This window comes from Ursus americanus, chromosome 18 (genome assembly GCF_024610735.1).
Source record: "Ursus americanus isolate L20-20 chromosome 18, mUrsAme1.1.p, whole genome shotgun sequence".
Taxonomy (NCBI): domain Eukaryota; kingdom Metazoa; phylum Chordata; class Mammalia; order Carnivora; family Ursidae; genus Ursus; species Ursus americanus.
The window spans coordinates 33,897,042-33,913,344 of record NC_142144.1 but is presented as its reverse complement, the minus strand read 5'-3'; the positions used below and the strand labels follow the sequence as shown (position 1 = coordinate 33,913,344).

Genomic DNA, 16,303 nt, shown 5'->3' with positions numbered 1-16,303 from the left:
CCAAAGCCCGGCATGTCTCGTTACCGCCTCCGCAGCTCAAAGACCTGCCATGGCTCCCACTGCCTTCAGGATCTAAGTAGAGGGGAAACTGACGGTACCATTCCTTTTAACTAAAACCATTCAGCTGCTCACCCGCTCTGTAGGAGTGATAAGTAAGCAAGCTCAGGGCTCGCAGTAGCCTGAAGCAGAGATTCTCAAAGTCTAGGCCAGGGACCCCTTTAAGGGGTCCCCCAAGACCTCTTCAGGGGGTCCTGTGAAGCCAAAACTATTTTCACAGTAAAACCAAGGTTTTATTGGCCTTATTCACTCTCACTCTCTCATAAGCATTCCGTGGAGTTTTTCAAAGGCGCTAGGATGTGTGATACCACGGCAGATCGGATACAGAAACAGGTACGAGAATCGAGCTGTCTTCTATTAAGCGAGATACTAAAGAGATTTGCAAAATTGTAAAGCAACGCCACTCTAAATTGTTTGGTTTGGAAAATATGATTCTTCCTTATTTCAAGCGTGACTTATGTTACTTGTTTATTACTGTCATTTTTAATGAACTAGTAAGTAAATATTTTAACTTTTATGTTTGAATTAACCCACACAAACTAAAAAACTCTTTGGGGGTCTTTGATAATTTTTAAGAGTTTAAAGGGGTCCCAAGACGAAAAGTTTGAGAACCACCGCTCTAAAATACTGCAACAGAACTTGAGATGGGATTAGGGGGTCAGAATCTTGGTACCACAAAAAACCTTAGGAATTCCTTGATCCCATATTAGAGATGAGGAAACTAAGGCCCAGTGAGAAGAAGGGGTTCCAAGGTCACCAGTAAGTTAGCCACAGAATCAGGACAAGAACCCAGAGGTCCTACTCCCCCTCCTTCCGGGCTCCCACCCCTGTCTCATAAGCCTCTAGTAGTCTGGAGCCCTGTGAAGCACCCGGACCGCAGACTGCGGCCAAGGATTCAACCGCATTCCAAAGCCAGAGAGAAGGGCCTATGGGACTCTCTGCCCCACAGGGCTCCAGACATACAGAGTACGGAAGAAAGCCAAGTGCATTCCACCCTGAGTTCCCAGCAGGGAGCCTGCCCCCAGTGGCTGAGGCTCTATATACCTTAAGCTGTCCCCTCAGCTGACCCCACAACTCTTGTTCCAGTGACCTCAGAACCAACTCCCTGAATGGAGGTCCTCACACTCTGCCACCCCGCCCTTTACATTTCCCAGGGTTCTCTGGAACACCAGCACACAGCCCATGGGAAAAGCAGCTGGGGGTTGGGAGGGGAGGGCCCAGGCAAAGCAAATGTGCAAACACGGGTAGGGAGGGGTGGAGGGGGTATTCAGTGGTGTCGGCTCTCACACAGGCTCTCACTTACTGAATCAAAGTGAAACTCAGGGTCTTGGGGGCCAGGAGGAACTGAAACCTGACCCCCCTACACCCAAGGGACAGGCCCTAGACACTAGGGAAAGGCCCAAGAAGCCCCTCCAATTGGCCACCTGGCTTCAGGCCCCCTGCTTTACCAAGGAAGCCTGACACTTGTCAGAGTGCCAATGTCTGCAAGGCCAGAAGCACAGGGGAGAGTGGCCAGCCAGGCTGGGAGATGGAAACCCGGGTCCTTATCATCACTGCCACTAAGCACCCCCTGAATGCCCTGAGGCCAAGCCTGTGCCCTCCGAGCCTGGACTACCCCAATTGGTGGGTGTGAACTCAATGACCTCAATTTCACTGTTCTGGGCTACGAGGGGTGTGGCTCCTTGACCCTGCCCTTCTGCCTTCCCTACCCCACCCACCTGACTGCCCACTTTCCTGACCACCCCCACACACACACACACAGCAACATTGGGCCAGGCCAGGGCACTGCCTTCCACAGGCTTCCGTTGCCCCAGACTGGATTCATACTTGTTCTTCAGAGTCCATCCTAGGACTCCAGAAACTCAAAAGCCTTCGGGGGAAGAAAAATGGAACATGAATAACTGACAGCAGGTTGAGTAGGGAGCAGTCTGAAGACCGCAGACTCAACAGCCGCAGACGACTGGCGCTATGGGGGAAAGTCCGCCCAGTGTTGCCAGATTGGGGTTTTGGGGGTTTTTTCCCAAGAAAAGCCAAACATCCATATATGAAATCTCCCGATTTTTAAATGTCAGTAACTAATTCAAAATTATTTTAAATGCAAGGCAAGACAAGGAAAGCATGACTGCCTGGCTGGCCATTGCCACCTGGGTTCTAAGGGATCCCCCTCCCACAAGAACCTTGGTCCTGAGGGCCCTGCACAGACAGACGGACAAAAGACCTCAGAGAAGGGCCCCCTGCATGGCCAGCCTGAGGAGATCTCCAGGGGAGGGCTAGGGAATGGGGACTGCTCTCATGAAGCCCCCAGAAAGATCGAGCCAAAATGGCAGTCACTTGTTTCCCTCTCTGCAGAGCCTGTCTGGCCTCCACTGCTCTGTCCTGGGCCTGATGAACCTGAGGGCCTCAGCCAGCTGTGAGGGACTACTGGTCCAACACTGAAAATCCCCTCATGGAATGGGCTGGCTCTGGGAACCAGGCCAGGTCAACAGACCAGCCTCAAGGACGGCATTCCTGTTGGAGGGCCCTGCGTGGATAATGGCCCAGACACGGGAAGGCTCAGAGAAAAGCACAGGGAGTGGGAGCACAGAAGGGATGAAGACGAGGAATGGGAGGCAAGGCAGGAAGGTCAGGGCTCATTGTCAAGAGCTGAGGTCATCCCTGGGAGATCACTAGGGGTCAGCCCCCCTCTCCCCAATCTCCCCCAGCCTCCTAGCACAGGCTGATGGGGTTGCTGATGGCTTTCCACAGTGGCGGCCGTAGCCAGACCCAGGGGAATGGGAGAGATGGGAAAGAAGAAACAGAGCTGTCACATCGAATAGCAGCGGGATACCAAGGAGATTCTGAGGAGTCCATTCTCTCCCTCTGGGTTTTCCAGATTTTTACTCTGTGACCCAGTCAGACCCCTTCTGTTCTCCAAGCCTGTTTTCCCAGCTGAATAATGACTGGAATGATTTGTCCTAGATGTTCTCCAAGGCCCTTTACTCCAACAGGGGAGGCTTGAGGTCCAAGCTGGTGACCCCACCCCCAGCCCTCCCAGGCCCAGGCGCTCTGCCTTCTGCCCTCTATCTTGGAACCTCTCTTGTGTACCTAGGGCCTCTTTTTGTGGAAAACTGAGATTTGATCCTTCTATTCTTCCATCAAGGGTTGGAAGACCAAGGTCCTGAGGAAAGGAAGCGAAGGAAAGCAAGTGGCCCTTCGTTTTGCTGCTGACACGTGGGGGCACTGTTGTTCAGTCTTGATGGCACAACAGTAGTCTCACAAACAGGAAGTCGGCGGTGGGCAGATCCACTGGGTTCAGCCGCCAAAGAGAGCTGTGGCTGGAGCCTGTTTGCCTTCCGTGTGGGGCTGGCCTCACACCCTCCAGCCCCAGTCTCCCTCAGTGGCCACTGATTAAGCTTTTTCTATGACCAGGCCCTGGGGCTAAACCCTTTAAGGGTATGATTTCATTTTATCCTCACAATAACCCACCAGGCTTGTGCTACCTATATTTTCCAGATGACAGAGTAGAGGGTCAGAGAGATTAAGTAACTTGCCAAAGATATCAGCACAGGAAGTCCTCAGATCAGTCTGTCCCTGGCCTGTGAGCCTGTGTCCTTGCCTCAATGCCTCACCATCTTATTTGGGGCTCTCCAGAGATCGGAGATCTGTGGAATCAAGGGCTGCCTATAACTCGGGAATCCTGACCTTTCCACACATCCCATTCCCTTCTAGGAAGTCTGAGAGTCTGCACCTTCTGGTCCAAGCTTCCATCCCAAGCCCTGGAGCAGTAGACAGGGTCCGAGTGTCCGGCAAGGAAAAGGGTCCTAATAGAAGATCAGGGTCTGCCCACGTTCAGGGGGGCCCTGGGCCTTGTGTGGTCTGGGAGCTTCTGAAAGGCCTTCCCTCCCTGCAGTGGTCCCCATGGAGGTCTGCAGAGCAGGGCTGGGCTGGGGCTTCCAACCTGGGCGAGAGAGGAGCAGAGAGCTGGTAAGAGGGAGACCAAGAGCAAATATAAGAGAGAAAATGAATGAGTATGGATGAGAGAAAGAGAGAGGAATGAGAGACAGAGAGCGGTGTGTGTGTGTGTGTGTGTGTGTGTGTGTGTGTGTGTAAAAGGTTACGTGTATGTGTGTGAGAGTGTATGAGAGTGTTGTGAAAGAGAATGTGTGTGGTGTGGGGGAGTGTATCTGTATATGAGATGAGAGTGTAAGACAAAGAGAAAGTGTGTGTGTGTGTGTGTGTGTGTATGTGAGAGAGAGAGAGGGTTTGTGTGAGACAGTATATGTGTGTGAGATTGTGTGACAAAGCGAGTGTTGTGAGAGTACATGTGTGAGAGAGAGGACGTGCGTGTGTGTATGTGTGAGAGAGAGACAGTGTGTGACAGAGAGTGTGTGCGGAGGGGGGAGAAAGAGAGAGAGAGTGTGCACTAGACCAGGAGAGAGAAGCAGACCCAGAAAAAGTCTATCAACATAAACAGAGGCAGATGCACCCCCAAATGAAAGACACGGGGAGGGACACAAAGACAGAGAAGAGACAGGCACCTCCAGAAAGAGGGGTAGGTCCAGTCATTTCAGGAGCCCCTGCTAAATGCCCCCAAACCTCTCCTTGAGGGTCTTGCTGGACTTGCCATCTCCTAGAAAGGACAGGCCACCTGGGGGTTTTAGACGCCTTTCCTGTGCCCTCTTCAGGCAGAGAGCAGTCCAGGGTCCAGAGGCCAGAAAGTCCACCTGCGATGCGGCCTCTACTGCCCCAAAAGCAGCTCAGGCTCCCCCAGTCCACCCTGGTGCTCGACTGGGCAGCTTCTGAGCTAGTGAAAGGGCTTCTCACTCGGCTGAGCTTGGTGTGTTCGGGGCCTTTCAAACTCTGGGGCGATGAGAGGAGGGGAAGTCAAGGGGACTGGAATGGGGGCCCCAGAGGTGGTGGACAGGCCCCACCAGAGATCAAAGGCCCAGGAAGAAACAGAGGGTCTGGGGCTGCCCTTTCACCCATGGCCGCTATTCACAGCTCTGGCTGCTCCACCGAGTCTGGCCCTGCCACTACCTCCTCCGGGCCTTCTGGGGAGGGAAGGCCCGCTTCGGGCTCTGTCCCCCTAGCCCAGTGGGATTCCCGAGGCCTATGCCAGAGACTTCTCCGTGAGAACTCTCGGGCTGGCCCAAGTAGAGAAGAGGCTGCGTCCCACGTCTGGGCAGCCTGACCCTCAGGACCATCCGCAAGCCTCCTGAGCGTCTCTGGGCGCTGTGCCTGTGCCAGGGAACAGGCCAGGGAGAGACACATGTGTGGAGCGGCCTCTGCCCAGTCAAGTCCGTGGGGACGGCCGCCTCTAAGTCGGGTGGCAGGACAGGAAAACAAGTAGTAGAACCGCTTTCAGACAGACAGTCAGAGAAGCACGTGCTACCCGGATGGGAATCGGCCTCGAAAGTCATGGAGTCCAATGAGAATGCCTTCTTTGGCTCTCCTGCCTCTCCTTTGTCTAGCCCCTGCTCAACATCTGATGACAGGATGCTCATTACCTTACCAGCCTATGCTCCCATGCTTGGCCCAGCCTGGCTGTTGTTTGGAAGCTGTTCCTCGCACTGAGCTGTACTCTGTCTCCCCGTGGCTTCCTTCAGCCAGCTCCAGCTCTGCTCTCAGAGGCCCCAGGGCCTTCTCGGCTACCTGAGCCACACGCAGCTCATCTGAGGTTTGGACACAGTGGCCATATCCCCAAAGCCAATCTTGGAGGCAAACGTTCTGGGGAAAGTCCTCGAATTTCTAGACTGAAAGGGCCCTTGACAACCCACTAGTCCAACAGTTGTTCTAACTTGTTTGTTTTTGCTACAGAGCTCTTTATTCAAATAGAGCTTTCTGTGGAAGCCCAAAATACCAAACAGAAACCCTCTGGTTGAGGAGATTACCCACTCCCCCTGCTTACTAATTACGAACCCTCCACAGGCATGTGACGGACCCATTCCACCAAGGAGCACTTACGGAGCACCTATTATGTGCCAAAGCCACATGACCCAGTACAGTAGCCACCAGGCACATCAGGAGGCAACTGAACACTGAAGTGTGGCTAGGGTAACTGGGGGACTCACTGTAAATTCTATGTGATTTTAATTATTTTATATTTAAAGACAGAAGCAATGTAAAATATTCTTCCCTTGATAAAGGGCCACTTCCTAGGGGGAGCCTTTCTGGATCCCTCTGGTCAACATCAGCCCCTCCCTGCCTGGCTCTCCCCCTCTGGAACCACTGCCCATCACAGCACCACCTTACACGCTGCCCTTTGGAGGGCCTCTGGGCTTGCTGGTTTTGCCGGCCTGCCCATGCGCTCTACAGGTCAGGCCCTTTGTGACTAGAGTCTAGTACCGCCACCCCCTGCCCTGCAGCCTGGGCAGAAGAGTGGCACCAGGAAATGCCCAAGTCCTAGCCGGAGATGACTGCAAAGTGGAATGGAGCAAGTGACTCCACCTTACAGAGCCTCAGTCACCTCATCTGAGAAATGGGAGTGAGGATTCCTCTTGGCCTCTTCCCCATGGCCCTCTCTGCCTCTCTCCCTCATGACCCTTCCCTCAGGCTGCCAAGGGCTTCTGAGGAAAGCAGTGGCATGGTCTGCGGCAAGGGGCACCCAACCTGCGTCTAGGCCCTTCTGCCTGAAACTCTTCCTCACGCTGTTCCCAGGCTCTGCCCAGCCGCAGGCCGCTCTGCCTCCAAAGCATCTCTCTGGAGGGGCCAGCGGGTAGCAGATAGTGGGAAAACACCAGGAGCTGAGGCCTTCGGGGGCTCTCCAGCTCTTCCCGACTCCCCAGGCCACACCGGCTGTGTGGCTTTGCCAATGTCACAGAACTCTTTGGGACCGTGGTTTCCTCCCCCTCTAAGATGGCGGTGGCAATTTCTACCTCTTTAACTCCCCCTGAAGCCAATGCAAGGATCCAGGGAGATACACAGGGAGGTCAGGAAAGGGCAGCAGGGAGCACCCGGGAGTACTCCTCCCAGGCGGTGTGCTGGTGGGAGCAAGGGCGCTTCTGCCCACCTCTCCACTCAATACACTCCTGGTGATGCAAGGCGGGGGAGAAGGGGAGGCTCTGGTTGCCAACTGTGCCTCCCGCTCTGCCCAGTCCTGTCAGCTTCCAGGACCATCATCAAATCATTTCCCTGAGCCCCCAGACCACAGACTAGATCACTTCCCAGGTCTTTCTGAGGATCAGGACTTGATCTCAAAGATTATCCAAGCCTGCATCTAATCCTCGATTCTCTTGTGCAGCAGCCCCAGCACATGGTCACCTAAGCTCCACTTCCATGCCTCTAGTGACGGGGTACTCACTACCTTTCAAGGTAGTCCCCGTTTGCGACAGACCACTCTCACATTTACACGTTCATTCTTACACTGAGCTGAAATCTCTTGGGCATCTGCTGCATGCCGGCCTTGAAGGCCATGCAGCAAAGTCCCATTCCTCTCGCCTTCCATGCCAGCCCCCCAAATATTTGAAGGCAATAATCCAGTCCTGCTCATTCTTCTCTTCATTGTATCAAAACAACCCTAGAGCCTTAAGATGTTCTCCAGGTGCAATGATATCCAGATCCCTGTCCATCCAGGTTACGCCCCCCTGGACACATCTCCATCTGTCGCTGTCCTTCTTAAAGGTCAACACCCCAAATGGGCCACCAACCTCAAGGAATGATCTGATGGCACAGAGCAGTCTAGACCAACAACACACCTGCATGCTGACCACTCAATACATTTTACTGATTTTTTAAAATTTATCTATTTTAAGTAGGCTCCACATCCAACGTGGGGCTTGAACTCACAACCATAAGATCAAGAGTTGCAGGCTCTACCGACTGAGCCACCCAGGAGCCCCTCGAGAGCTTGTAAAGCAGCCTGAGAAGCTAAACAGTGGCCGCTGATCAGAGACTGAACGCCAGTACAGTGCTCCACAAACACAGTAAGCAACCCCCCCCGCAAAATCAGGACCTGTCTGGTGGTAAACGTCAAACCAGATTTTTTTTTTTTTTAATTTCTCCGAAAATCTCTGCCGGGATCCCTCAGCCCGTGAGGGAGCGTCACGCAACCCACGCCTCCACCGTGATCAAACACAGCTGGGCCCCAGCTTGGGCGCATCTGCTGCGAGTCCAGGTGACAATGGGAGAAAAGATGACAGCATCAACCCCATAAACCAACAAAGATGGTAGGCCCACTGCCTCCTGCAGCAACACAGCACAGCACCCGCTGAGTTAAAGACTTCTGACGTCTGCTCCGAGTGTCAAGAACAGGGGAAAGAGGTGAGGCAGGTTCCGAAGCCGTGAACCATCCCCACGCGCCCCCTCAGCTCCAAGCGGAGGCCCCAGGCCCAGCTTCTGCTCTGCCCGGAACACGCAGACCACAGGCCAGCCCTCCGCTGGGCCGACTCAATTTTCTAGTTACAGATCTTAAGTACTTAGGCATGTGCTCACGAGAACATCCATCCCTTACAGGGAGCCGAGAAAGGGAATTGTGCTGAGAACAGAATAATTGAATCAAGATTTCTGTCACGCGGCTCTCAGGCCCTAGACCACAGGCGGCTTTTTTTTTCCTTTCCTGACGAAGGTCTTACAGATTCCCAAGGGTTCGTTTCTCCTCTCAAACCCATTAACGTCAGCCGCACTGGCAGCCTGTCCAGGAGAGCCAGGTGAAGGTGGGCCCGTGTCCGGGACGGAGACGCCCGCTCCAGAGACCCAGGCAGCAGGTGCGCTCAGGGGCTGAGGAAATCCAACTGGGAAGATTACCATCTTTGTAATCCCCGGGAGGCCACAGTGCTCCTTCCTTCCGGGCCCAAGGGCTAAGATGAGATGATTCACTTCCTAACCCCCCACCATCCCCACTGCTGGAGGCCTTCTGGGAGAGTGTGCAGAGCCCTTCAAGAACCCACCCGCTGACCTCTCACTGCAGGGCGCCCTGCACCCCCTCTGCTCCCAGGCTCCCCCGCAGAGGGGACAACAGTATGCTCACACCCTGCACACCCTGCCCTCAGGCATCGGATTTGCACACAGGTCTTCTTACACACCACAAAGCTCAGCCCACAAGGGTTCTGCCAGGCCCACTTTCCTGCACCCAAGGGGTGAAGAGGAGGGCGGGCCAGTGAGAAACGCCCAGTCGCAGCTAGCACCCTGCCTGCCTCTCCCCGGGCACTCGGCCCCTTCCCGTGTCCACCCCGCCTGGGGACTCAGGTGCTCACGGACAAACAGGCGCTCAGGAGGCATCTTGGCTTCCGCCCCGGACTGAGCGCCCCACAACAGATCCGGTCGCGTCCATCCCGGACAGATGCCTGGACATCTCTTACCTTCATCTCTCTTGCGCTTGTTGGTGTCGGCGCTGGGGGACGTGATGCCCAGGATGCCGCTGATGGAGTACGAGGAGCCAGCCGAGTCCGTGCTCACCGACGACACCTGCGTCACGGAGCCCGTGGACACTGCGCAGAGGGAGAGGGGCGGTCAGGGCGCTGCGGGCCGCCCCCCGAACAAAGGCACTCGCCCTACCCTGGGCTGATGCGGCCGCGGAGCCGCGGGAGTGCGGGACGGGGCGAGTGTGCGCTGCGGACGCTCCCCCTGAGGCCGCCGCTCCACCTGGGCGATGCGAGCAGCCCTCCGGGGCCCTTTGCTCAGGTTTTCTGCTTCCCCGGGGGTCAGAGTGAGAGAGAAGATGGGCAGCTAGGAGGACTGGCGGTGCAGAAGGGAGCACGGGACAGTGTCAGAAGGGCACTAGCTCAAATCCCAGCCTGTCCAAGGAGGCAGGAAGCAGGGGAATGGAGAAGAGAGGGGGGGGGGAGCGGGGGCCCACCACCAGCCAGTGCTAAAAAAAGGACCTAGACTCCTCATTAAGCAGGTTCATTCCCTGCTACATACCCACCCATCCGTGCAGACATAAATACCTGCACCCTCATACACTCAGCCAACAAAACTCCAAATGGCAAACCGTTCCTTCTTTTTATAGTTCCTCACTGTCGTTTCTCCTCCAGTTAACCCAGATTTTAATATGTAATATTAATTACGTAATAATGATATACTATATATTGAATATATATTGTGCACACATCATATATATTGATATACATAATGATAACCAATGTTTTCTGAGAACTTTCTCCGTGCCAGGCATTACTGAGGCATTGCTTTATTTAATTCTAAGAACAGTCTTATAAGGGAAGCAATGTTATTATCTCATTGGAAAGGAAAGGGAACCCAGGCTCAGAGAAAGGTAAGTGACTTGCCCAAAGCCACAGAACGCAGAAGCTGAAGTCTGAACCCCTAGAGTAACCTGTTCCTTGTTAAGGAATCATGAAAAACAATACTATACTTCCCATTAGTTCACGGCTTTTCATGTGGTGCTTGCAACAATCTAAAGTGCTATTATTTTCCTCGTTTGATAAATGAGGTTCCACAAGGTGAGGGGATTTGCTCAACGTCCTCCACCCGGTGAGCAGTCGCACTGGGACTTAGCCTCGGGTCTACTGACTTCAAGTCTAGATTTCCCCTGTCCGGAAATGTGGGCCGAGGTTAGTGACTTCCTGTGACTGAGGCCAGGTCTTTACATTCCTAAGGATAAGCACGGGCGAGGGGAGGTTTTGTGCAAGTTTCACATTAACTCCTAACCCCAGAGTCCAAGGGAAAGACCAGTCAGTCATCAGGGTCCTCACAAGCTATCCAGCTGAATTTCCATTTCTGGGCTGTGGGAATTCTTTCTTGGTTCATTAAAACCTACACACCAATCTCAGACACATTTCCTTGGGCTGTAACTAGCTGGAGGCAGGTGGAGCCGCCTTTGACGCTCAAGTGTAGGAAATTACAAGAAATGGTGGTGATCGCATGAGAAGCTGGTTCTTGCTTTCCTTGGAGCATATCCAGCTCTTGCTCCTACAGCCCTAGAGGGAACAATGCCTTTCTTCTCATATCTGAGTTAGATTTTTAGATCTTCCTTAGGAGGCACAGAAGTAGAAATCGTTAACTTCTCTTTTCCTTCACCAGAAGAAGCTCCTCAAAATAGATTTATGCAAATCTCACAACCTTTTCTGTATTAAGGTGCAAAGAACAGAGGAAGAAAGAAGATCACAAGGCATTTGGTACTTTAAAAAACAACCACATATAACCAAGGTCGCCATGTTGCTGACAGAGCCAATGATATTTTGTGATTGCACTACACTCAAAAGACCCAGGTTCCAATTCTGGGCTCCACCACTTATGAGCAGTGTGTCCTTGGGCTAGTTATTTAACCTCTCAACTTCCGTTTCCTCTGGCCTCCATAAATTTGTCAACTATAAAGGGCTGCACACATATAAGATAGGTTTTTTTTTATAAAAATTTCTGAGACAAAGCAAAGCGTTCTGCTGACCTACAAGTAGAATTGTTCCTCTAACCAGACTGAACGAATATTATCAGTTACTCTTAGTCTGGTATTCATTGCTCCGTGATCTGACATAGTTAAAGCTACAAGTGAAATCTCAGCACCAAACATTTCCCAGGAACCTTCCTCAATCCTCTTCACCCCAGCTCAACAGAGCTGGTAGTTCCCTTCCTTTGGCTCACACAGAGCCCTGTTCTTTCTTCTCGAGCCTTATCTCGGTGTTTTGCAAACTTCTCGGTGTTTTGCAAACTTCTCTTAGTTACATTCCCCCATTAGACTGAGAAGCCCTTGAGATGGGGATTAGGTCCTGCCTCCTTGAAAACACTAGTCTCCGGCAAAGCAGGAGCTTGGCAAACACTTTTTGAATGGACTACTAAATAAAGAATTTTTAATTTTTAAAAATTTTTTTGATTTAAATTCAATTAACTAACATATAATGTATTATTTGTTTCAGGGGTACAGGTCTGTGATTCATCGGTCTTATATAATTATTTTAGGGGTGCCTGGGTGGCTCAGTCGGTTAAGCGTCTGCCTTTGGCTCAGGTCATGATCCCAGGGTCCTGGGATCGAGCCCCACATCAGGCTCCCTGCTCATGCTCTCTCTTTCTCTCTCTCTCTTAATTAAATAAATCTCTCTTTTACCTTTATCCAAAGAGGCAACCATGGAGGATCGGAAACCTCAGGGAGCACCTAGTTTGTGCACCTCGGTCCACAAATGGGGAAACTGAGGCCCAGAGAAGTAAAGGGACTTACACAGTTCACTGGATGAGTTAATGGCAGAGCTGGAAGTATAAGCCTGACCTCTGCCCATCCCCCCATCACCACCAAACCAGTTCAAGTTTGCAGGTAAAGAGGGAGTGACAAAGATGTGGAAACATTACACAGTCTCGGGCATTATTAAGTGACAGTGACAGGGACTGTCAGAGGCTTACTGAATGGTCACCACTTTCTTATAGGAGAATAACCTTCCCCCCAGAGGTGTTTCCTTATCCCAAGTGGAGAAATAATGTGCCTTAAATAGACACATGTCACTGTCATCTCACAGTCTATGCGGGGAAGGGAAAGGCACGAGAAACTTCTGAACGCCTCAATAGTAGGAAATAGGACCCCCACGCTTACAAGTCACGCTCACTCAGACTCTCCCGTGTGAGTGTCAAAAACCCCACTGCAGCCCTCAACAGCTCACGGAGTACATGAGAGCGAAGCGAGAGGGGGGAGAGAGAGAGAAAGAGAAAGTTTGGGAAGTTTTGCCGCATCTTCACTCAAGACTGCAAGTGCACAAAGAATTGTGGAAGGGCTGGTTGATAGAAGAAAAAAACACATTCAAAACTACTTACTGACTAATGATGCAGAAAATGTTATGAATAAGTATCCCTTTCTTGATTTATTACTTTAATTATCTGACATTCTATAGACCCCCATTAGTGGATTTTTTTTTTTTTTGGCTTAGATTTCAATTTTCTGTCTCATGGTGAAAGCTATTTATCATAATAATCAGTAAAATTCAAAACCTTTTAGCAGTATTTATAAAATTCATTTACCAGGTTCAGCCCTTGGAGAATGACAAAGAAGGCGCATTAGTACGTGTGCCGAAGTGTTTTATGCAGAATTATCTGTCCATAAGAATGATTAAAAGTTCTTTAGAATATTTGGAGCCCATTAGATTTTTAAATTTTTTTAAAAGTTCTTCTTACCTATGCTGTGACTGGAAGCCGGGACCGGCTGGTTGGGCGGTTGCTGTACTTTCGTCCTGATGATCCTGTGGACAGTTGGGAAGAAAATAAACGGCTATTTACCACTATGGAGAAGCTGCCTCAACCAGCTATGCACAGACAACCAGAAAAGCCCATCAAGCTGGGGCAGAGGAGGAGGGAGGTTATGACCCCAGAGGGGGAATTAGGGGGTTAGAAGAGCTACGGACTAGTCCCAACTCAGCCCCTACCTCCCCGGGTGTCTTTGGATAACTCGCACCCTTGTCTGGGATGCGAGGGCCTCTTCTGTAGAAAAAGGATGATCTGTTCATGTTACGAATGGCCATCTTTTCCTCTGGAGCAGCTGCAGCTCCATAAAGAACTCCCTGAGTGACGTTCGGGAGTTTCTTCCCTTCCCTGGACCTCTGCCCCTCCTCAGTGGAATGACGGGACTGAACCAGGTGACCTCTCTGTTCGCTGGGGGCCCACGTGCTCTCGGTTTCTCTGCCTCAGAGAGCCACAGGAGGGGTCGCATCTCCACCTGTTAAAAATTCTCAAGGAAGTGGATGTGCATTGCTCTCAACATAAAAAGGGTTAAAGTGCTGGCGTGGCTTTGCTTCGAGGAACCCTCCAAAGCTGCCTTGTACAAAATCTCATGGATAGGCTCCAACAGGGCCAGGAGCCAGGGGTGTCCTGGGCTGTCTTTCCAGAGACCTTGCTCTAGTTCTAATATGATGAAGTTGATAGTGACCCTGGGCAAGTCCATTCCGTTATGGGCCTCAATACACTGAGGGAGTTGGAACAGACCACTCTACTTACTTTAAGTAATTAAATCCTTTTGGGGGGGGATCTTCCAGAAAAGCCCACTGTATAAAAGGGGTAATAGCGGTACTGCCTTCCCTTTGGACCTGCTGGCTCTGATGTGCCTCTGCAGAACGCTGGGCTCTGGGAAGTTTGGTCTGTAAATTTTTTTCTGGAACAACACACCCATATGGGTCTCCTCCTTGAGACCCCAAGCCCTGTGTGTCACAGAGTAACCAACCGGGGCCAGGCCAGAAGCCCCTGTGGAGTCTACACGAAAGTTCCTTCCCTGCCATTTGGGAGAAGGGTGGGCGGTAAGACAATGTTCAGCTTCTTTGGAAAAGTTCTACTCCAGCCTCCAACTGTTACCTTTTAAAAGAACAGCTAGAGTTTTTCTTAATTATAAAAGCACTTTGTGCTCATTGCAGACTATTAGACAATAAATATAAAGAAGACATCTAAAATCACATTTCAGGGATGCCTGGGTGGCTCAGTTGTTAAGCGTCTGCCTTTGGTTCAGGTTATGACCTGAGGGTCCTGGGATCGAGCCCCGCATCGGGCTTCCTGCTCAGCAGGGAGCCAGCTTCTCCCTGCTTGTGTTCCCTCTCTCCCTCTCTGTCAAAGAAATAAATAAGATCTTTAAAATAAATGAATAAATAAAATCACATTTCAGTGTATCTCCTTTATGCTAAATTGCTATGCATATCAGGAAATATCCATTTTCTGTTAGCAAAATCAAGATTAAACCATGTACACAGTTTGTATCCTGCTCTCTTCACTCAATGCCACAGGAGAGGCTTTTTCACATTCCGGACCATTATTTCTGGAAGTCAAGTTTCAAGCTGCACTGGGTCTCCAGCTTGTACAAATGGGGAGCAGTGAGGAAACCCTCACTGGGTTATGGCCTCTGCCCTCCGCGATCTCACAGCTCAGTGGTGGGCACCCAGGCTGCTCAGCATGCTCGGCTGAGGGCCTGGAACGGACACTTCCCTTCACATCACAGCCCAAGCGCGGGTCCTCTGGAGTCCAGGCCCCTGAACCTCCAGGGTCCTTTGCCCTTTCCTGCGAGTCAGTGTAAGTGTTTCATCAAATGCATTCAGTGTGTGTGTGTTTTCTCCAACATTCGAACCGCTTACTTTAACTTCGCAAATGTGGAGCGTATTTACAAGGACCCGGGAGTGAAGTAGACTTTTGGACCACCTGGAATTAAGCTAGAATCTGATCTGATTTTTGTGTAAGTCACCTTCTCTGTGGACACATGTGTGTCTACAGAGACATAGCTCAGTGTGAATATATGGATACCCCAGATGTAAATATAGTTTATCTATGTTATGGTTTAGTATACACAAAAACATGGTAAAATACATCAAAACTATTTCCCGTTACTTCCAGCATAAAGTCCTAACTTTCCAAAGTATTGCCTGGCCATTAAATTAAAACAAACAAAGAAAATTCTATTTTCCTTATTTTCTTTTAAAATATTTCTAAATCGTTTGCTAAGACGTTATCAATCATCGTAAATCATCGAGAGGCAGCTGCAGTATATTGATTAAATACACAGGCTTCAAGGGGCGCCCGGGGGGGGTGGGGGTCAAGTGGCTGCCTTCGGCTCAGGTCATGATCAGCTCTGCTCAGCAAGGAGTCTGCTTCTCCCTCTGCCTCTGCCCCTCCCCACCACTCATGCACTCTCTCTTTCTCTGTCAAATGGATAAATAAAATCTTTTTAAAAAAATTATATACACACATACATACATAGACAGGCTCCAGAATCACACTACTAGAGTTTGAACCCCAGTTTTCCAAATTGCCAGCTGCATGGCCTTGAGTAAATTACTTAACCTCTCTGCCTCAGTTTCTTCATCTGCAAAGTGGGACTAAGAGTCATTCCTACCTCATAGGGTTATTATGAGAATTAAACTAATTAATTATCTAGAATAGTAGCTCCTGCATAATAAATTGTCTATAAATGTTAGCTATTATTTTCAGTAGTATCTTCATAACGATTAAAGACCAGCTTCAACCTTAAAAGTTCATATTTTCCACAAATGCCTTAAAAACACATGGGCTCCCCCCTAGGAGTTGGGGAGGGGAAAGCAGCCATCCCCACACCTTATTTTAAGGCTGTAGTGGGGTTGTCGTTTATAGGCGAGACCAGAGTTAGGGAACCCTCCAAAGTTGTCCCCGGGGATAGAGATTTTGCCCATCTGCTTGCAGCGGCTGCCAAAAAAAAGAACAAAGAGCATTATTTTCCACTGAGAAGAAAAGGTAGTGGGAAGAACAAGGCTAACTGAATCAGACCAATTCTTTAAAAATTTAAAATTAACAAGCAATCCTCAAGCCTTGTCACAATAAGAGTCACACTCCGGAACTTTCTAAACCAGAGACAGTCTGGCTAACTGGCACTTAACACTAAAAGGTCTAG

General features: G+C 50.7%; 1 protein-coding gene across 2 annotated transcripts in view; it reads right to left on the bottom strand.

The window, feature by feature from the left end:
* The window catches only part of PAX5 (paired box 5), a 184,292-nt gene that overhangs the window by 144,378 nt on the left and 23,611 nt on the right, over positions 1–16,303 (bottom strand). For both annotated transcript variants that reach the window (XM_087869558.1, XM_087869559.1), the window contains exons 4-5: positions 13,084–13,148; positions 9,333–9,461 (exon numbers count right to left, since the gene is read on the bottom strand). In XM_087869558.1, the coding sequence (XP_087725684.1) occupies positions 9,333–9,461; positions 13,084–13,148 (194 nt within the window). The remainder of the gene's footprint in view (positions 1–9,332; positions 9,462–13,083; positions 13,149–16,303) is intronic.